The sequence below is a fragment of the Condylostylus longicornis genome, unplaced genomic scaffold (genome assembly GCF_029603195.1).
Source record: "Condylostylus longicornis isolate FDR11 unplaced genomic scaffold, ASM2960319v2 ptg000027l, whole genome shotgun sequence".
NCBI classification, from domain to species: domain Eukaryota; kingdom Metazoa; phylum Arthropoda; class Insecta; order Diptera; family Dolichopodidae; genus Condylostylus; species Condylostylus longicornis.
The window spans coordinates 7,620,742-7,644,011 of NW_026577996.1; the positions used below are offsets into that span (position 1 = coordinate 7,620,742).

General features: G+C 23.3%; 1 protein-coding gene across 1 annotated transcript; it reads left to right on the forward strand.

The window, feature by feature from the left end:
- Positions 1–433: 433 nt before the first annotated feature.
- LOC129607286 (SPARC-related modular calcium-binding protein 1) lies at positions 434–22,475 on the forward strand. Its single transcript, XM_055518175.1, has 10 exons — positions 434–562; positions 19,512–19,671; positions 19,739–20,208; positions 20,316–20,430; positions 20,511–20,723; positions 20,824–20,927; positions 21,039–21,316; positions 21,399–21,533; positions 21,611–21,741; positions 22,231–22,475. Exons 1-10 carry the CDS (start codon positions 476–478, stop codon positions 22,293–22,295), a joined length of 1,758 nt encoding a protein of 585 aa, XP_055374150.1. The 5' UTR covers positions 434–475; the 3' UTR covers positions 22,296–22,475.
- The last annotated feature ends 795 nt before the right edge of the window (positions 22,476–23,270 follow it).

Consider the following 23,270-nt stretch of genomic DNA (forward strand, 5'->3'; position numbering starts at 1 on the left):
ACAATACCATAGTGCTTATGTAGAATAAAATTTTTTTCTTTTTACCTTCTATAAATTGTTTATGTTTAATATTATTTTTAATTTAAATTCTCCATATTTAACATATGTATTTAAATTTTTTTTCTCAATTTTTTTTTTACAGATATCTTCAGAGAAAAAACGATGCATTGATTGAAAATGAACGAATTTCGATTATAAAGAGGAGATCTTTTTCCTAAAAGTGAAAATAAACCAATTACAATAATACCGAAAAAAAAAATTGTTTGCAAAAAAAAAAATAATTGATTTTTATTATTTATTTTTTGTGTTTGTTTGCTGTTTTTCATTTATTTTTTGCAAAAAAAAAAAAATACTGTTATCATTTTAAAAATTTATTAGTTTATTTTTACTTTCAAAATAATATTTACATTAACAGAATAAAGAAAATAACAGAATATATATATATAAAATAAATATATAAATAAGGAAAACAAAAATGATTATAAGAAGTTTTATGGTATTATTTTTATTTATTAATATTGGTTTAACGGCAGCACCAGACAAGGAAAAAAAAGAACCTCCCGTAAGTCTTTCTAAAAATAATTGAAATTAATTTTGAAATTATTAAAATTGTATACTTTCTGTGACTCTTAAAAATAATTATCAATTCAAATACAAAAGGTTATGGCCTTTAGGAACAAATGCTTTCTATATAATATTTTAATACACGCGTTTATTATACATAATATATATATTTACATATATTATTTATTTGTTTATTATATTGTAAATTTATATATATTTAAATGTTTAAGGGTGGAACGAAAGTATACTAAAATCATTATTAAAGTTTTGATGGAAAATTGACTGAAGCTCACAAGACCAATCAGTAATTAGGAAACGTTGCTTAAGCGTCATACAGCGAAACCAAATCAAACAATTGTAACAAAACCGGGGTGATTCCATGTTGACAGCTGTATGACTTAAACGTTGAAGTTTGTTTTGGAGAAAAGGCGAGAAAAAGATTTATTTTACAAAATTGCAATACAAAAAATCTATTATACAATATTTTTGGTTATGCTTTATTTGGTATATGCTTTATAAGGTATTGCTTGATAAGATCGCCACTAATTTATATAGAAAAATAAGTGAGCATGTTTTAAAATATCAAGTTTATGAGAAGAGATAGATGAAATCTCATTACAACTTCTAGTGGAGATCACCAATACGCTTATAAAAGAATGGAGTTTTAACATATTCGTATTTAATACAGAATGATAGGTGTCAACAGTTTACTTAAATTTCAATAAAATTTTCAATAATTAATTTTTATTGTTAGACCACCTTTTGTAGTGTACATACATACATATATAACAAGTTTTTACAAAGGAAAAAATAAGAAAGAAAAAGAATAAAAATAGAGTTCAATCCGTGTTCTTTTTAAATTTTATTTTATTTACATATTTATTTTTCTGCGATAATATTATAATGTGTTTTACAAAAAGTACTGGAATATTTAATTTATGATGGGGAGAAGTATAAGTGTTTTTTTTTTTTTGTGCAAAAGTTATTATGTGATTGTCAATGTCACGCGTTTGAATGTTTACGGAGGATGATCTAAAATAATGACGTTTTATATTTTGATTAATCGATTCGTAATAAAATTTTATGCAATATAATAATATTATACAGAAATTTTATATACATACATACATATTATTATTTATTATGTAGTTTATAGTACATAAATAATACCTGTGAAGGTTATTATATAGGGTATATAAAATATTTTTTTATGGGAGTATGGTGCTCTGATGCGTATAATATTTTCATATACTGGTACCTACAAATTTTATGGTATACGTATATGAATATCATTTCTTTACAAACTAATGAACTAAAAATATTCAATATTTTTTCATATTAGAAATTAACACTCTCTTTGAGCCATTAACATTCTCGTAATGAGTGTAAAAGTTATAATAACATTTATAACAGTTTATGGGATAGTATAATTATTATACAATGATTCGATATAAAATGTTATACAAAATTATATTTTTTTGTGCTTTAGAAATAATTATAGGAAGAGAAAAAAGAGGAAGAATTTTTTTCCTCATTTTGAAAATTCGGGCGTTCGTACAAAATTTTCAATCAAACAAAAATTTTAATTTGAGTGACACATGTATTTATGCAAAAATGAAATATCTTAATACTTCGTTCGTTCTTTCAGAATTCATATTATATATTCAGAATACATATTCAGTTCTTCAGAATTCAGATTATTTTCTTAATCTTCGGAAAAAATCTACTGTTCGACTTTCTGAACATTGAACAGTGTAGCAGGGTTAAAAAATGTCCGCAATTTTTTTTTTTGTATAATTTTACGTCGCTGATACTTACACTTTTTCATTTGAATTATTTATGTATACCTGTTAAAGCGATTATATAACATTAACGCTCGCTATACGCAGCTATTGATCCTAGATAAAATTTTTGCTTTTTCTATACTTTATTCTTTTATATTATACAAAATATTTTATAATGTAGCTATATAAAAACTCAATGAAAATTTACCTAATTACCAATGCGATAAACGTATATAAAAGATATTGATAAAAATCTTTGGTGTTAAAATAATTTTTTCTTTTTGTTTTTTTCTATTGAGTATTTGCGATTTATTTTATTATGTTTTGAAATTTATAAGCTTAACATTTTAATTGGAATTTTAAATAAACACAAGTAAAATAGTACGAAGTATTCAACCTTCAAATTAATTATTTTATAAAAATTTTTTTGCTAATTAGTAAACTTTAGAGAGTAAAATATATTGCTGTTTAGTTCTCCAAATTAGAATTAGTATGTTTAGAAAATACATATTTAATAAGAAATTGTAAACAATAAAATTTTTTTTTGAATTGTTTCGAAACAATGCAAGTCTGTTTCTTTTTTAAATCTTATGACAGATTAAACTATCATAGCAAAATGTCATCAATGCTTTTTTAAACTTCGTATTTTTGCAATTTTTCTTAAAAATTTTTGATTGCTCTAAGTCGTGATTTATTTTATAAACTTATACGATACGTATACGAGGTGTGTTCATCTTAAGTGTCGTTCACGACAAGTATATATCGTGTATAACACCTAGAATTATCATGCGAGTGTCAAGTATTACACAGTTGCAGGGTAATTCTAAGTGCACTGTTACGGCATATGCATTCTAAATAATATAAAATAAAGATGGGTGGAGATTGAAGAAAACGAGAATAAATAAAATAACGAACCCATTTTAAGCTACACTTACTTAATTTTGCAAAATTTAAGAAATTTGATATTGTATGTACTTTGCAACTATGCAAGTATGGCAATACTGTACAGCAAGCATACCTTTGTATATTTTTGCAGATTATTTATAATTATTTTATAATTTTATATTTATTTAAAAAGTATCAAGAGTGTATACTTAACATAAATTCCCACCAATATTATAAAAGCAATGAAAAAGAGAAAATCAAAAAAAAAACTATTGAATTCCCTTATTAATTTAAAACATGTTAAATTGTTATAAACATTTTCGATTTCGCACATATCAAATTAATAAGACAACAAAAATAGTGTACATAAATGTAGTTGCTTTATATTGTTTGAAAATCAATGATTACACGTTCACACATGCATACGAGACGTATAATTGCCAGTCAATTCATAGTTATTTGTAGTTGTTTACATGCAAAGCTTACGATGATACAGAAGAGGAACGGGTTCAGGTATTTTTAAAATATAATGTGTAGGTTTGCGTATAGGGTAAATTTATCAAATTCATCAAAATGCTAATATATTTTGTTTAAGGAAGGGGTGTGTCAAATAAAAGTAGTTATGCACAATTCAATATAAGGAATTGAATAGAATGAATGAATTGTGTAATCTGTAATAAAATGAACTTGTTAAAAAATTTATTTTTTTTTTATTATCATTTTATGGTTCATTTAACGAAAAATAACATGGCATAATAATATATTTTAACAATATACAATTGAATAGATGTGCAATCTAATCAGATATCATTGGATAAATTGAACATTTTGATGCACTTTTCTAAATTGACTTTTCTATATGTAACCAAGGCTATAAAACACAATAATTCTTATTATGATAAATGGGTTGTTGGGAAATACTACAACAATCGGATTATAAATAATAAAAAATACTGGACAGGCAGATAACAATTATATTGAGTATTAATTTTACAATATCGCATAGTGAAGTATCAGCTGTAACTGGATTTTTTATTATCACTTTCTTTAGTCACCTTCACATTTGAATTCTTATATTTTTAACTGCACTTGCCATTTTTCCCGAAAGATTACTCATTTTTTAATGGGAGTTCTTAAATTTTTCTCAATATTTAGTTTTCTCATTTTTGAAATATCACTTTTCAAAACAAAGCCACTGCGAACGTTGACTAAAATTGGTATAATTATGTTTTGATAAAGAGCGGAGTCCGTGACCGTATAGTACAAAATTACTGGCTTTGTGAGTTCACTCACTCACTTTTTTTTTGTTCTGTAATGAAAAAGCGGGATACGGAATGAGGCTTTAAATATTGGAGTAAGACACTGTTTTTTTTACTATTTCTCATGCATATACACACATAAATACATACATATTTAATATATACAAGTAACAGAAAAATATTTACAAAAATAAAGAAGAGGTTCTTTAAAGATCTAAATCTTTACAATAAAGTAAAAAGACAAAATATAAGACAAAAAAAAAAAAACAAGAAAAAAAATGAAAAAGAACCACAAAAAACATAAAATTGAACACCTGTGCGTAACAATAGCGCAAACTGCTGAGATGTGAATTGATCGAATCGAAAGTGTATAAAACATAAAAGTGAAACACTCAAAGTCAAGAGTTTTCTGTTCTTTTTTTATTTTTATGTCTTTTTTTTCTTTTTCATTATTGTTTGGTTGTTGTTATTTGTTCTTCTTTTGTATATCTTTTATGTATTTTCTTTTTTTGTCAGTTCAATAATCGACATCCCAAGTACTTACTCTTCGTTGCCGTTGTTTTGTGAAAAAAGAAGTAAAAAGAAAATAAAAACGTAAATGATAAACAAAAAAAAAAAAAGAAGAAAACCAAAATCAATTCGACATTTGAAAGAAGATGCGACGACGAGATCTTCGTAAACGTATTTGGTACTATAGAGAAGACGCTGTTTCGTCTGGTTGGTTTGCTTTGGTATTTTTTGATTATTTTTTTTATTCATTTCATTGCTATTTCATGTCTTGTCTTCAAAAAATGAAAAGAAAAAAATGACCTGTGCTGTGACCAAAAAACAAAACCAAGAAGAGAATGAAATTGTAGATGAAAAAAAAAAGAATACCCATTTAATTCTTAATAACTTTGAACAAATACAAACCGACAGTTCGACTTTTTTTTCGCTTCGCTATTTTGTTTTGTTGTTTTGTATTTGGTTATACCTGCATATCTTATTTTGGTTCCTAATTTTAAGTAAATTTTTATTTACAAAGCTTGCCATCCCTCATTTCTCATCTCTTCTCAATGTCCGCTGAAACATTTAATTCTACCAATTTTTAGTTTTAGTTTAAAATTTTAACACTAGCATCAAAAAAACGCTTAATATATTTTTAATGCTTGACATACATGTACAAGATAAGATTTAGAAGATAATATTGGAATTAGTCAACAAATTAAAAAATTATGTGATATTTCTGACTAAAGCCTTCAAAATAAACCAGTTTACAGAATTAAAACCGATATTTTTTGAGTAAATAAAGGTGCGAGCTTTGTGTCAAAACACAAAAACCTATTTTTTTTGAAAATATGAAAATGTTACTTAACATCTTCGTTTCCTTTCACTTTCTTTAGAAAAACTGCGTGTATTTTCCTTTGAAAATTGATGTCTTCTGTATTATATTTGTTTATATAAAAGTAGGTCTGAATAAAATTTTATGCATTCTCAATTTTTTTTTAATTTTTATATCGTTTATACCTTTACTATTTATGTATTGTTGTTATATACATATTACGGACTAATGTTGCGTCGAATTAAAATGTAATGTCGAACTATCCCAATTCTCAAGCCAGTCAGAGTCAGGATTTCAATATTATTATTCGTCTAAACATCCAGTGAACAATATAATAAGGAATATTACTATAATATTTCACTTTATGTGTCCGCTTTTTTGTGATATGGCAACCTCATTTCATATTGCATATTTTTTTGTTTTCAATATTTAATTTATCAAAAATTATCTCACCATTTTTCGTATACCTATACAATGTATAAAATATTTTTTATTTTATTATATTGCATACTTGTATTTAGAGTTATGTACATGTATGTGTGTGTAGTATTAAAAATTCACAAATTATAAATTGTTTACATGTGTATAAGTGTATAAAAATAAAAATTGTTATCCTGAATTTGTAAAATCTTTGAATTTTCACAGTTGATATTTTGTGGTTTCGATCAAAAGAAGAGGATTTCAATAGATTGCATTGGACTTAAAAGGCAACAGAACAATTTGTATTCATCGTATTTTGTTATTATTTTTTAATTTTTTTTTTCCACTTGTATTCATAATGGTAAAGTTTATGTTCCACTTTTTTAAAATTCTACAAAAATATTTGAAAGTATAAAAAAAAAATATTAAATTCCTTGGAGATTTGTCTGTCTGCTGTTATTAAAAGTGTCATAAAATATTAGATTTTATTTAATGTGAGCTTATATTAAAAATAGTTATTATAATTATATGAAATATGATATTATTATATTTAGATTGTATAAGGTAATAAGAGAAATTGAATAACATTTGTGCTAGATTGTTAATTAAATTTAATGTAAAAGTGCAAAAATGTGCCAATTCAAAGGAGTCTTTGACTGCCTCAATTTCAAATGTACTTTTCATCTTTATAATGAATTTGAATATTATTGATTTAAAATAATTAATTAATTAGAATATGAAATTGAAATTTTAATTGAAAATATTAATTTAGATCATAATTTTTTCAATAAATTTTAAAAAATGTGTCAATCATGATTAGAATCTAAGTATTTTCCATGACATGCTTATGGCTCACTTATTTTATTTTAAAGAAATAAATTTTAATTTTTTATTTGTATATAATGCATTTTAAGAATATTAAAATAAAATATGTCCTTGTTTTATTGATAGCACCCTACATTATATTATCATAGTCTGTAAAGCTGATAAATCCAGTTATTTCCTCATAGAAATACAAAATTTCTTTTATTTCTTTTAGAAATTGAATTTTATATAAAATTTATAAATTGCATTTTGTATACAATAAATTGTATGACATTTAAATAGCATACACTATTCTGTGGTACTAAGAAAAAACTTCGTAACTTATTAAGTTAAAAAGGGTTGTATAACACAATTTTTACAAATTATACAATACGGCATAAGGTATGAGAATATTAATAGTATGTATTATGATATAATAAAATACATATGAAGATCTATTACCAAATTAGCTCTTTCAGGGCTCAGGCAAACATTAAATTTTTAGTTTTGCAATTTTTTATTGTTTATTTGTGTTTCATAGGTTTATATTCAAGTCCGCATACTGTTACAAATTAACAAAACGTTAATTTAGTAATTGCTTATACCGAATGAGTTTCTTCATGGTGAAAATCAAACTAATTCTATTTGACACCAACGAAAGGCTGTCTTGAATTTAATAAAATGTAAAATGTTAAAAAAAAAGTAAACTTAAACCGAACAGTAACGAAATTGCTCTTAAGAAAATTATAAAATGAAAATATAAATATTGTTATGTTAGAGCAGAAATATTAATTTCATAGATTAAAATTTGTTGAGAGAAATATTGTGGTTACAGTTATTAAAATTTTAATTTTTATTTTGTGACAAAACAAATGTTTGTTTGTGTAAAAAACTTTAAAAAGAAAAAAAAAACTTTACGAAAAATTCATTTTGGAGAATTGTGGAGAGAAAAAAAAAATCAAACAGTCAAAGAAATCCTACATAAATAAATTAAAATCAAAAATATATGGAGAAGAAAAAGTGAAGTTGACATTGTTTTTGTAATTATAATTTATGTTTTCGGTACTCTTTTGTCTCTTATTTTTTTTTTTCTTTTCTTAGTTTTGTTTTCTTAACGTTTCTATTCTATTCCACTCGAGGCATTTAAAAACCTGATTATTTTCGTTAGGAGTGCTTCTTTTATCATATTTTCTTGTTTTTAATATACATTCAACATTGATATACAGAAATAAATATATATTATTACTAACATCTGCAACATAATGGTTAAATTTTTGAAAAAAGCTACACATACATATGTTACACCGTATATTTGTAGTGCAGTAATGGGACGAAAGACTAAATTCAAAATTTTTGTTTAGGGTTACAAGTTTATTGTGTTTTTTTTTTTTATTATTTCATCTTCTTTCAGAAGAAGAACTTGAAGAAATTTTGCACAAACAATAAAGAAAAAGAGAGAAAAAAAAAACAAATTTCTACTGTCACGATGATCGAGTTTGTGAACAAGTCACACACATGCATAAGTGTATGTAGATGACATTCGTATGTGTTGGTATTGTATTGGTGAAAAAAAAATCTCTGTTTTCTTGCTAGACAATTTGTAGCCAAAGGATGGCCTCGCCGTTGTTTAACAGGTAGTTTTAAATATTTGATCCCTTTAAATACCAAGAAGAAAACGTATTTTTCTTGGAAATAAAATGGTTTTTTCATTTTCTTCTTCTTCTTATTCTTCTTCTTCTTTTGTTTTATAATAATAATGCTATTGATAGTGATGAGACTTTGGATTTGTTTCTGTTATAATAATCATATATGAATGCACATGTATAGGTGACTGTATATATATTGCCGAAGATAAATAATATTTTCTTTACATGATCATTTTTATTTATAGAGCATGCTTTTTTTTCGCAATGATTTTGTTTTTGTAAAATTTTTTGAAAATAAAGAGAAGCATTAATAAAGAATTTGTAGCGGATAATTTAAAAATGAAAAGGAACTAAAAAGGTGGAAAAAAGGCGAAGAAGTTAAAATGAGATTTGTAAGAATGCTTGTGTGTACATCCATATGTATGTATGTATATACATATGTATTTATAGAAGGTTCATTTCATATTATAATTTATAGCTTATAAGTATGTATGTACATTATGTCGCGCAAATGCTTGTATATAGAAAACATATTCAAAGGTATGACCGGATAATGTAAAAGAAACTTTTTTTTTGGTTTAAAAAATTTTAAAATAAATTTCTTTTTTTGTGTTTAATTTTTAAAAAAATTTCAATATAAAAACAAAAACTTAATAATTTGTAATGTGCGCGCTTAGTAAATTTTATGTATTGAGAATAAATTTTGTTCCACTGAGGATACAAATTACAAATGCAATTGAGATTTCTCTCAATTATTCATCAATTACTCTCTCTATTATTAATAGTAATAATTTTATTTTTATAAAATAATTGAAATTTTAATTTGAATTTCAATAATAATTGTAAAAGCAGAACGAAAACGGTGAACAGTAACGGCGGACGATTTTTGTTGTTAACCCTGAACAGCATTATAATGGTGAAATCAACTGCTCTGTATTTTGCATGTAACGTTACACACACATGAAAACAGGTTATGATATGAAAATTGCAAGCAGTAAAAAAGAATTTTAGACTATTAATCCGTCTATGGGTTTGTCGGTTAAATTCGTAGCTGTAATTTCGCTTAATTTTTTTTTAAGACAATCACTTGAGCGATAAATGTTTTTCCTTTATTTTCTTTGTTTGTAAATAATTGAAATGTTTAAAATTTTCTTTAATAGATATTTTTATTATTTCTGTTTTTTTTTTGTTGTTGTTGAAATGCTCTTTATGATCTAGAATTTTGATTATTTTTAATGGACACTAAGAATCTGACTAATGAACTGCGGTTGATTAATACTGTATAGTTGAGCATTTGTATGTATGTACATATAAGATTTGATAGAATACAATCTGAATAGTTAAATACGTCATTTATGATAATCATCAGATGAAATTTATAATTGAATTAAATCCCACCTCCGTTTCCGTTTGTAGAATTAATATAATATTACATCAAGAAAATTAAAACACTATTATAGTATAGTTCTACATTTTATATGTGCAGTATATTCGTATGTAGTGTAAAAGGAAATTTAAAATTTAATTTTATTTGTGTACATATAAAAATATTATTGTTTTGTTATGTTACATGAAATTCTGTAGATGTTTTTGCTCTGGAACATGTAAATTAAATATAAAATTAAATGAAATCTTTACATAAAATTTAAATATAAGAATAAATTATTTTATTGTTACTTTTTTTTTTTATAATTGAAATAAGAAAGTGGAATTTTTTTAATAGAATGACATTTAATTTGACGTAAAGTTAAATTTAATATGTCAAATTTTCAGTGAATTCACAAATTAACCAATATAAAATATTTTAGTCGTCATGATCACCTGACCTGATGCAATTGCTTAGGTATATGTGATGAGAATAAGTAAAAATATTTAATCTAAAAAGAAATTTTTTTATTAATTAGTTTTATTTTTTTTCAATATGGTATTTATTTTTGCTATAACGAGACTATTTTGCTATAAACAGAACACAGTTTTTAAAAGTACAAAATTTTGTTTCATTGTTAAAAAATTGCAAAACTTTATAGAAAAAAAAATATTTCTAAACTATGAAATTTTTCATTTTCAATTTATTTTTAATGTAATTAAATAATTTATCAATTGTATAAATTTCCCTTTTTTTTTCCTTGAAATAAAGTTTTCAATTATTGTCATTAAAAGTCAAATAGACAAAAACCTTTGACCAAACATGTGTAAAAATTTTTATTTTTCAATAATTCTTCAAATTGTCAACAAATCGTAATTCAACTCTCTTCAATAAAAATGACAACAACAAAATACTTAAAATAAAATTCTTTTCATTTATATTAATTTAGTTTTGACTTTGTTTTATAATGGGAATGATATTCCAACTTTGTACTGTATCGTTTATAATAACTGTAAATTAAATAGTCAATAAAAGTATTTTAAAATTTCTTTTATATATTTTGTCACAGAATAAATCATGATTATCATTAGAAATGACATATAGAATGACAAATTTTTGTTACACACAATTTGCAACGCTAGCGTCAAAAAGTAATAGATTTTGTTGAATTGTAGTTTTTGTTGCTTACGCTGATTGTTTTGTTTTGTCATTTTTCACTGCAGTTATAAAACCTAAATGTTAAAAATAATTGATTTTGATTAGAGGAAAGCAGGCTGCAGGGTTTTTTTTGCCGACTTTGAACAGGAGTTTACCAGCAAAAACTGTGGTGGAATTTTTTCACAGATCCAGTAAGACTCTGGAATTTCATTCCTGTTAGCGGTCCGCATGATGTATTCGATCTCTTTATTTTTCTTTCTCTATTAGTTTTGCTGATTAATTGTGATTAATGTTAATTTGGCAGGTTTGAATGAGTGTTAACTAGCTTTGCGTATGTTTTATCTGCAGTATGATCAAACAACACGTTGAACTTTACAGTGTTCCAACATAAAAAGATGACAATATAACGTTAAAACATGGTAGGTATATACAATACCCATTCCCAATTCATACATTTTCAATTCAAAAAACATGTACCGCATTCCCAATTGAAATTGAATTTTACCAATCTACCTACAGTTACAAGACTTAGTAATATATATTTTGTCAGCTAAAGTGGATAACATTTTAATGAATCAATAAAAAATGTCTTACAGTTGTCATTTCAAAAATTAAAATATTAAAAATAAAAAACAAAAAAATCCACTTTTTTTTATTATTCTTATTTTTTAAATTGTTGTTTTACATATTTTTCAATTTCAATTTTCCATGATTCAATTAAATGAAACCATCCATCATTAGAGCAATAACTTATTTTTATATTATACATATGTGTACAATGCACGTACATGTTGTGTATGATAAGTATCACTTATAATATATCTTAAACCCATTATTCTAATAATGAACTATTAGAGTTATTTGTATATAAGAACTTTGTCAACTTAATAATATAAAAATTGAAAATTAAAGCGCCATTTTGGTATATATAAGAGGGATAAAGATCATCTCATCATCATATGATATTAAATTTAATTTTATCTTGATGGCGCCAATAACTTTACTCAATAATAAAGCGCACTAAATGTATTTGCGAAAAAAAAAAATTGTCTATTTTAAATACCTAAGCTTTTTAATTAGGTGAATGATTTTGCAAAAAGAACAAGAAAAAAATATTGAAACGCTTAGTCTCTTTCTATGATATTCTAATTATTCTAATTTATAATTTAACTCAGGCATTTAAATTACTTATTGAAATTTTGCGATTAAATTATATTTAGAATAATAATTGTTAATTTAAATTAAAAAAAAAATATTCATAAAAATGATAATGAGGGTGAGAACATGAAAAAATAATGTTCATTTTAATAAAAAACAAAATTGATTTATTTTTGATATTAAAATATTAAAAAAATTTAAGCGTAACATTTTGTTCACCAAAACAAATTTTGTGCATTCAAACATGTTCGATAATGTATGATCAATATAATCTTTTGAAGAAATCTAAATATTTTCATTTCGTAAGTGTAATAATGTTAGATGAAGAAATAAAATCACTCCCATTAAGAAAAAATTTTGTTTTCAAATCATTAGATTTTCAATGTTTGAAGATTTGTTCGAGAGGGGTAACAATGCACCGTCACTGAATATAAGAATGTATTGCGTTCTAAATGCAGGACATGGCTCAATATAACTTATTCGAGATCTACTCTCCTGATGAACCAGAACACCTTGTGAGGTCAGGAAGACCGCAATTCCGCCATCGTGAGAGACCGCAATGCCGCCGTTGTATTAAAATAATAATGATTATGTTTTTAATATAAGAAATATTTTTTTTTTATTGTTACATCTTAATGTTAAGTTTATATATAAGACAAAATCTACGATTTGATCTTGATTAATTATTATTGTACCCCATTAGATTTACTATCAAATTTTTTAAAAGTAAAGTAGCGACATTAAATTTTTTGCGAAAGTTTTGAGCAACAATCGTCTATGATTTTTATTTTGGTAATAATTTTCGTAGTAAAGCTATTTAACTTTGATGTAAAGCCTGAGTGCTATTATATAATTTTAGTCTCATATATAAACAGTTGTCAGAGTTTATCATAGTCTTAGACTTGGCCGTATATTATGCAAAATGTACTTTATGTCAAAAGTAAAAAACAATGGTTTAAAATATTTTATGGTTTTTAATGTAAATTTATATAAATTTCAATTTTACAATCAACAACAAAAAGTGTCAAAATTTTTTTATTTATCAATAATTGAATAGTTTTATTTTTAGATATTAAGTTTAAAAGATAAATGTTCCTTATTGTGTTATACAAGTATATCTTTTTGTACCTATTTATACACATGAATACATATATATTTTGTATATTGAGGAATCAAATATATATACCTATACATCAATGAGTGTATTAAAACCATTTTCTCTTTATTAAAAAAAAACCAAATTATGTATTGCATGTATACTCGGCTCTACAGAATAAAAAAAATTTTTTTTTAAATAAATTTTTGTTAGAGTTTATATGCATAATAAATGCAATTGCATGTGCATTTATGCATATATTTTTATATAAAAATAACAAAAACAAAAAAACAAGAAGAATTAGAAATTTAACTAGGCCAAGTTAACAACAAAATTGCAATCAATCAATTTGACTTTGTTTAGATATTCAAAATAATGAATAAAAAAAAGTTAGGAAAAATTAATTTTTCCCCCCCTATATTCATGTCATAACAAAATTTTTATAAAAGTTGAATGAATTGAGTACTTTGTACCAAGTACTTTTATAGTTACTTTTTTCAAATATTTTAATGTTAAAATAAAATACATACATTATATATACATATATAAATAAAATCTTGTTAAAAAACAAATTTTTTATGATAACATTGAAGATAAAAGTTATAAAAAATAGTTTAAAAATAAATTATTCAATAAAAGAATAAAGGAAATTTTGTGATATTTTTATTTCAAAATGAATTTGAAGCAATTCAATCAGTATCTGACATTAAATTAAAATCAGTATTTGACATTATATATAATCGATTTACATTAATTATGTCAATAGTTGAGCTCATCTGACACTAAATTAAATTCGTCATGTAATACGTCATGTATACGAAAAAAATTGGGGATACGTATATTGCCATCATTAAAACTATTGGAGATAAATCTTAAAAAATGAACTTCTGCTAATAGCTGTGTTTATGCGATGACTTTTGCATCAATGGTTGGCATACCTTTCATTTATGTTTGCAAACCAAGCTCCTAGACATAAGGAGAATTAGACGAATGCCAATCATTGATGCAAAACTCGCCATGTAAACACAGGAAATAATGACAACACCGCTTCAGCTATTCAGCTACAATAGATGTATGAAAAAACTAATAGTTCAAATTTATTTCGGTAGATGGTTCTGTTTACGGTACATCAAAGAACTCATATTAATATAAAAAAGTATTTCTCTTATACTTGTTTGTATTTATGATATTGTACAATTACGCCTTGCTGCTGTATCTTCATATTTAATACATTTAAGCTAATTAGGCAATTGTATTAATAAATATAAATTTTAGTTAAATTTGCAGTTGCTTTTAGTATTCTCATAAAATATTTATTCTTATTAATATAACGTGAATTTTACAATAAAAATTTTATTGCCTAATGATGTTCTTATGTGTAGACAATTAATTAATTTCTAAAATAGTTGTAAAAATTTAAAATAGAAATAAATGATTACTAATTAATTTTTATTTTATTAAAGAACTATTAATGAATAGTCAATAAAATTGATTTTTTCTAAATGTTTTTGTTTTTGTTGCAACAGTAAAATTTCAACAAACTACTTACAATAAATACATCTACAAACTTATATATAAAAATAATAATTTTATAATATACATGAATATATTATTTAAATTTATAATAAACAATATTTTAATTAATTAATTTCAAATTTATGTGAGAATTTTATTACAAAAAATATAGAAATATAACATTAATAATTTTTAATTGATGTTAATTATACGTATTAATTTGAATTGACTGTCAATATCATGCTGTTAAATTGAAAGAAACCGGTTTTGCGCTATATCGACCTTATAAATCAAAATTATATAATTATTATATGTTTACGGTTTTTTTATATTTGCGTGATTGTATGTAAATATGTAGTGATTTTTGTTTTCATTTTAAAAACATAAAATGTTTTGTGCATAACTTAATTATTAAATTTATTGAAAACATATTATATATTTATTTTAACGATAATTATTTTAGATATAAAGATTATTAAATTTATTGCTGGTAATCGATACTTAAAATTATAGAGATCGAAAGGTAATTTCATTATGACTGTTAGGTAAAAATTTCAATTTGATTCATTAATATGAGAAAATATTTTTTTTATGGTAGTACTCAGTTTTTTACGGTATCGGCTGTGAATTACAAAAAAATGATTGTACTATATATTTCAATACTGATAAGTAAGGAAATTGTACTAAAGAATTTCTGGTATTGCGTTGTACATTTTAATATTAAAGTTTGAAAAATTAATATGAGCTGAACTGTCATCTATATTACACTTCTTTTTATGAACAATTACTAGCGATTTTTGATTAAACTTCAAATATCTGACAGTAATCCAGGATTATTTCAGATTTTAATTTGTATTTAGAAAAAAAATCGAATAAATTATTTTAATTTAACAAGTGCTAACAGTTTATAATGGTAACGTACAACAAGGTAGATAGATATAGTATATTGCTTTTATTTTGTTATATTTTTTTATTAAAAAAAAAATGGTTTTAATCAATTGACATTTTATGGTAATGTAATTGGAATTCCCTAACTCCATTATATTTACATAAATATATACATAAAACGGGAAAGTGTGTACGTTTATGTTTTTCATGACCAAGTGTTCTGTCATAGTATCTCACTCCACTAATTTAGCATAATATTCCGCCTGTCGGTAAAAGAGGTCTCTTGATTTTTTTCAAATATTAAACTCCAAAATAATTTGAACAATATTACCTAAATATTTTTTTTTGAAATGAAAATAAGATAAATTTAATAATTTATAACAATTAATGTTTAATTTTAAATATTTAAATATCCTACTAATATGATCAAATATTATGATTATTGAGTTAAGTGAAGTTTAAGTGACAGAAAACGAATGTCACAATTGTTATGGTATTTAAAAACATTAATGACAAATCACTTTTGAAATAAATTTCAGTTTTAATGACGGTCATACAAATTATTTATTTGCACAATTTAATTATTCTTTGAATTCAAGGGTTTTCTAAGAGAATCCTAACGGAGTTCTTAAAATTCTTATATTAAAGATATAAAATGAGAATACAATTAGACACACTGCAACTATATAGTGTGCATATTGTTCCATACATAATATGCTTAAGTTATTGTATTTTTTTAAATATATCTATATACCCATACATAATTTATAATATAATCCAATAAATAATATATGCAACGATAATTTGCTTTTTAATTTTAAAGAGAAAAACTATGTAATTACCATAAATGAAATTGACGCAAATCAAGTTATTTATTGTCAAATAGTGAATAATGTAGACGCCACATAATTGCCGTGTTATTATATTATATTAAAATAAATGTGTACAATATTTTATACATATATAAAATTATTATATTATTATTTATTGAATGTATTTGAGTTTTATATATGTTATTAGTCACATATTTTAAATTGGCATAAATAAATAAAGCAAAATATATTGCAAAAAAAAAAATTACGATTTTGGTAAATTTTGCTTTTTATAGCTTCTCCGAAATTGAAAACCAAATCATATTTCTTTTAATATTTCTACGGTATTCTTTTATTTTTATTGTTAAAATATCATTTATTTATACTATTATAATAAATATTTATAGTTAATTTTCTTGAGGAAAAAAAACTTAAATATTTGGTTAAAAATAAATTATACTTAATGATCGATCAATAAAGATCATCGCAACTGGCGCCTAAAATTTCGATTTTATTTTTTTTCTTTCTTTTTTTTTTATTATATATCTTTAAAATAATAAAGGTGTTAAAATATTTGACTTGGATAAAAATTAAAAAAAAAAGCCAAAAGAAATTTCATAAAACTTGGTTATTGATAAAAATCATAAGATATTGGTCTAAAATTTTATTTTTTTATTGTGACATAATTTGGAATACATAACGTGAAATATGTTAAGTGTCATATTCATGTATAATTTTAGTCATATTAAGTATGCTTTTTGCTAATTTTGTGGGCTGGTGAAGAAGTTCTTAGAACATGTGTGGATGAGGGCCTCAATTTGTAAGAAAAGCAGAACGCTAGGGAAAAATATATTATTGACTCTAGTTTAAAATTACGAATATTATAATTTTTTTAATATTCAAAATATTTGACATATGTATGTATTACACTATATTCTTATATAAAATGGTTAATAATTGGTTTCCAATAACGGGGCTTATATTGAGTCGCAATGTGCTAGTGATATTTTATTATAAAAGTGTCAAAAACTTTATTATAGACACTAATCATTTGTATGAACTGCCTTGTGTTTACATTAATAATACATAATATCGAAATTTTTACGATAATTATCCTTATCACTTTGTGATTCGATACGTAGAATAAGCCCCACTATTATGTGGGTTTTTCTAAGTAATCCCCCAATTGTTTTGCGACAAATGTCATATGCATATGTGTGTACAACACAATATTTCTTGAAATTTAGCAAAAATTTTTAATAAACTAAAAAAAATGAAGAAATATAATAAAAAAGAGATAATCCATTTTAATAAAGATTTATGAATTATCCATACTCAAATAATGTGTCAAAAAAAAAATAAATAAACAAATTCAAATATGACAAACAAAAAAAAACACCTTAAATAATAATTTATTCATTTTTATACGTACATATATACAAAAATATTAAATTACCCGGATTTTAAATGTCACAAGTACCAAAAATTTCAAATAAATTTTTAAGTTGAAATATGGGTTGTTTTAATATTTCGTTTTTTTCGACTATTTATTTTTAATATGCTTATTTTGTAAAGCATACATTCATTGTATAACATACACACATACAATGAATATAATGTCTAATATTAATTTAATTTCAATATTAAAGAACAAGGAAATTTCAAAAAAATTGATTTAAGAATAATTTAATGGAAATTTTTCGAAATGAGTATAATTTAAATTCAATATATGGATAAACATTTTATGGCAAAAAAAAATTAGCAAATATAAAATATATACGAACATATGTATATGTATGTATGTGTTTCGCGTGCTCTTTCTTTTGTTTTCTGATTTTAATTCTAATGAGTTCTTTGAATTATCTTTGCTTTAAAGTATAAGAATATTAAGTATGTACAATAATTTGATTATTATACGTCAAATCAGTTTAGAATGGATTTTTATAGATGGCATAAATGTATATACAAAAGTACTTTGGAAATTTTAATAGACTTTTAGATAAAGAATGATTGCTTACATATGCAGTATATACTGCAGTACATAGGGTATATATACATAAGTATAACATTTACATAATTTATGTGCATATACATATATATACATATATATATATATATACAAAATTTTATTATAATTGTCATGTACATATTTTAAATTCATGTTTTAACTAATAAAAGATTTCGTGCAAATTTATTAAATATACATATGTATATAAAAATCACTTGACATCAATAATTCATTCATATTCAAGAGACTCCCCCAGTGAAGGTACATAGTACTTACATATGTATGTATATGTAGATGACATGTTATGCAACTGCAATTTATTCTTTAATAAGAATAATAAAAAGAATAAATAAAATTTTATTTTTTACTTCTAACACACAATTATGTTAAGTTTACAATAATAAATTTTAATTTTTAAAGAATAATAATTTATTATATAAGTATAATGTTCTGCAAATAAAACAATATAAAAATGAAAATAAACAAATTATTTTGACATAATTTTAGTAAAATAAAAAAATCATTTGAATTGAAAATGTTATTATGCATAATAATTTGATGGGTAATTTTGCATATAAAATAAACAGTAGTAGACAGTAGGTGTAGCCATCACGCGTTTAATTCTGAAAGCTTCAATAATTTTTTAAATTTATTGATTACATTTCTTAAGCGAAATGATTAATTTCATTTTAAACTCTTATATCTCAACTATACACCAATAATATGTGTTTGTATTGTGATATTGTGCCAAAAGAACTTTTGTAATTTCATTTTCCCAAATTAGTACAAAATAATTAATTTAAATATTTTTGTTTTTCTTTTTCTAGATGTCAGAATGTGCAGCAAAAGGTGGAGAATGTGATGAACAAAAACATCGACCAGTTTGTGGTACCGATAATCGAACTTATCCTTCACGATGCCATTTGATTCGAACACAATGCCAAGGAAATCCTGTAAAATTAAAGCATGCTGGAGCATGTAAAAAAGGTAAAATTATAAATATTATTTTTATATTGAATTTTATTAATCTTATATTATGTATATTTTTTTATAGAATGTTTAGAAGTTCGACAGTATGCTTTAAAAACAAAAACACCATATCATCGATTTATACCAAAATGTAGACCAGATGGATCATATGCTGCTATACAATGTTTAGAAAATACTGGTTGTTGGTGTTCTGATAGTACTGGTAAACCAATACCAGATACATCAACAAGAAATGGTAAACCGAATTGTAGAAGATATACAAGATCAAATACAAGACGATCACCATCTAAAAATATGATGCAACGTAATAGACGACCATGTACACAAGCAGATCAAGCTGAATTTAATAATAATTTAATAAATATATTTGTTATGGAATATAAACGTTATCAGAGTGCTCGAGATCCATTGAATCCACCAAAAAATTTAGATGATAAAATTGTACTTGAATGGAAATTTATTTCATTAGATTTAAATAAAAATCAAATGTTGGATAAAATTGAATTTAGGGAATTGAAACGTTTAATTAAAAAGGTAATATTAGTTCAAGTACACACAGATGATATAGCAACTTCAATAATTTAGCTTGCATTTATATAAATGAAATTGTACAAGTAATGTAATTTTTAAATTTTTAATAGGTTATAAAACCAAAACGATGTGCTAGACTTTTTGGTAAATATTGTGATGTCGACACTGATGAAAGTTTAACTCGAGCTGAATGGAGTAACTGTTTGACGCGGGATGGAATAAATCGTACGTTGTTTATAAAATTCAATTTTAAAAAGATTTTAAGATTTAATTAAAAATTTATATATGTTTGTATATATATGTAGGTGGGGTATTTAATCGTAATGCTAATGGAGCTTCACCTCATTCAATAACATCAACATTACATCATTTAGATGATTCAGATGATGGTGATGAAGAAAGTTCACAACATTTAGAAGAATATGAAGATGAAGATTATGAAGAGGATGATGGTCATGCAGGTTCTGATACAATAGGTTCACCTTCTAGAAATTTATCCCCTAATCCTGCTGTGATACGTAAGTTTTTTCAAAGTAAATAAGAGCTAAAGAGTCCTTAAAATAATTTAATATTTTTCTTTACTACAATTATTAATTTGAATTTTTTTTTGTTAAATAGTTCTCTCTGTAAGACCAGAACCACATATCAGTCATAATCAGGAATCTGAAGCAGAAATATCAGATTGTACATCAGACAGAGCTGCTGCTTTAGAAGAACAGAATGTAAGTATATTTTTTTTTTAATTTTTATCGTAAGAAGTAAGGTTATTTAATGTAGAAAACGCTCATTCACTAACAAATTTCGTATTAATAAAAATTTTGTTTTCTTTTAAGAATGGTGGGGGATCTATGATGTATGTTCCTGAATGTACACCAGATGGACGTTATCAAAGAGTTCAATGTTATCGATCAACTGGATATTGTTGGTGTGTACATGAAGACACAGGAAAAAATATTCCCGGTACATCGGTTAAAGATAAAATACCAGCATGTGATTCAGTTTATCAGACATCTAGACCAATGAAAGGTTGTCCAGAACCAAAGAAATTGCAATTTCTAAAAGATTTGAAAGATTTCTTAAAGAAAGAAGTAACATCAAAAACAAATTTAGGGTAAAAAAATTTGAATAAACCAATAAATTATATAGAAAAGAATTATATTGTAACAAAAATTAATTTTTTAATAACATTTTAGATCAAACAGAACGATATTTAGTAGTGAAGATGAAAAATATGCTACACTTAGTTTTGTTTATTTGGATAAAAATAAAAACAGTGTTTGGGAACGCAAAGAATGGAAAATTTTCCGTGAAATGGTATCAGAAGTCAAGTAAGTTACAATTAAATTTTTTTGCACATTTAATAATTTTATTGTACAAATTTAAATAATTTTGAAATTTTTTTCAGACCATTGAGAAAATGTGGTAAAAAGATGCCAAGGTATTGTGATGTAAATAGTGATAAGAAGATTACTTTAGCTGAATGGTTAAATTGTATGCAAACTGAACGTGATACAGATATAACAAGATCAACAACAGGTAAATTAAATATTTTAAATAGTTAAAATATGAAAAATGAAAAATTTATTCGTTTATCTCTATATTATTGATATTTGAATTCTTTATTATTGTGTATTCCATATGATTTTTATTTAAAATATTGCATACTTTTAGGAGAGAGATTTTTTTTTTTTTAACGAAAAATCATATCAATTTAAATTTTTAAAATCGCGATAAAATTTAATTTTTCGTTTTCAATTGCTTTCTCCTGGATTTTGTTATATTATTAGATATACAAATGCATTTTTTATATCTTAAATGTATATCCATAAAAAATATACTTACTAAACAGACTGTTATACAATTAAACGTCTCAACAGACTGTTATACAATCAAACATATACAATTAAATTTTTCAATATTAATTTTAAAATTATGGTGTTAGTTAAATTATGTTAATATATTCATTTATAATAAATTTTATTACAAATTTATTTTAAAATTTATTTTTATATTTTATTTTTTTAGTTGGACCTACTAAATTATCAAAATTAAATGGACCAAATCCGTTACATGTACATTTGAAGGAGTGAATTCTGTTAATGTATTATCAATATTAAATGTATTAATTTTAAAGGAGAAAATATTTTTTTTTGTTAATTAATTGCATTAATTAATTTGAAAATAAATAATACTAATATACGAATTAAGGAATATCTGTTTAGTAATTGAACTATACAAATTGTAATATTGTACTAAATGTAGTATATTAGGAAATTGTGTAAACATTTTTTTGTTTTGTTGTTTTTCTTTAAAAAAAAAATAATAATTCTTCTTTTTTTTATGTAAAATAATATATTTAATTTTAATAATTTTTCATGAAAAATTTTTAAAATTTTATTTTTTCTTATAATGAAATTTTGTATAATTATTCAAAAACAAAAAAAATTTTTAAATTTTAAATGCACTTTAATACTAAAGTTCACTTCTTCCTTAAATTATTATTAATAAATTATACAAAATGAACACAGAATGAAAAATAAATATAATTATAATTAAATAAAATATAAAAGGCAAAATATAAAAATATTTTAAAATATAAAAACAAAAAAAAATCAGAAATAAAAAATTAATAGTTTGTTAAAAATTGTTTAAATTCATAAAAAAAAAAAAATATAAAATTTTAAATAATTATGAAAAAATTATAATGTAGAAGAAATTATTGTATAATTAAATATGAAAAGAAAAGAACATATTGTATTGTATTTAAATATAAAAGTTGCATATCGTTTTAAATTTATTTTATGAGAGAAAAAAAAAAGGAAAATAAATAATCATAAATTAATGTTGTAAAAATAAATTAATTAAATATATTTGTAATATAATATCTTATAATATTATCTAATTTCGAATATCATAATATCGTATATAAATTTATAAATAACAATTAAATTATATAAAAAATATTCAAAGAACATTCAAAGCGGTTCAAAAAATTTATATAATTTCAGAATAAAATATTATTTATAATTTATGTGTAAAATATATATTTTGTAGAATATTCTCCA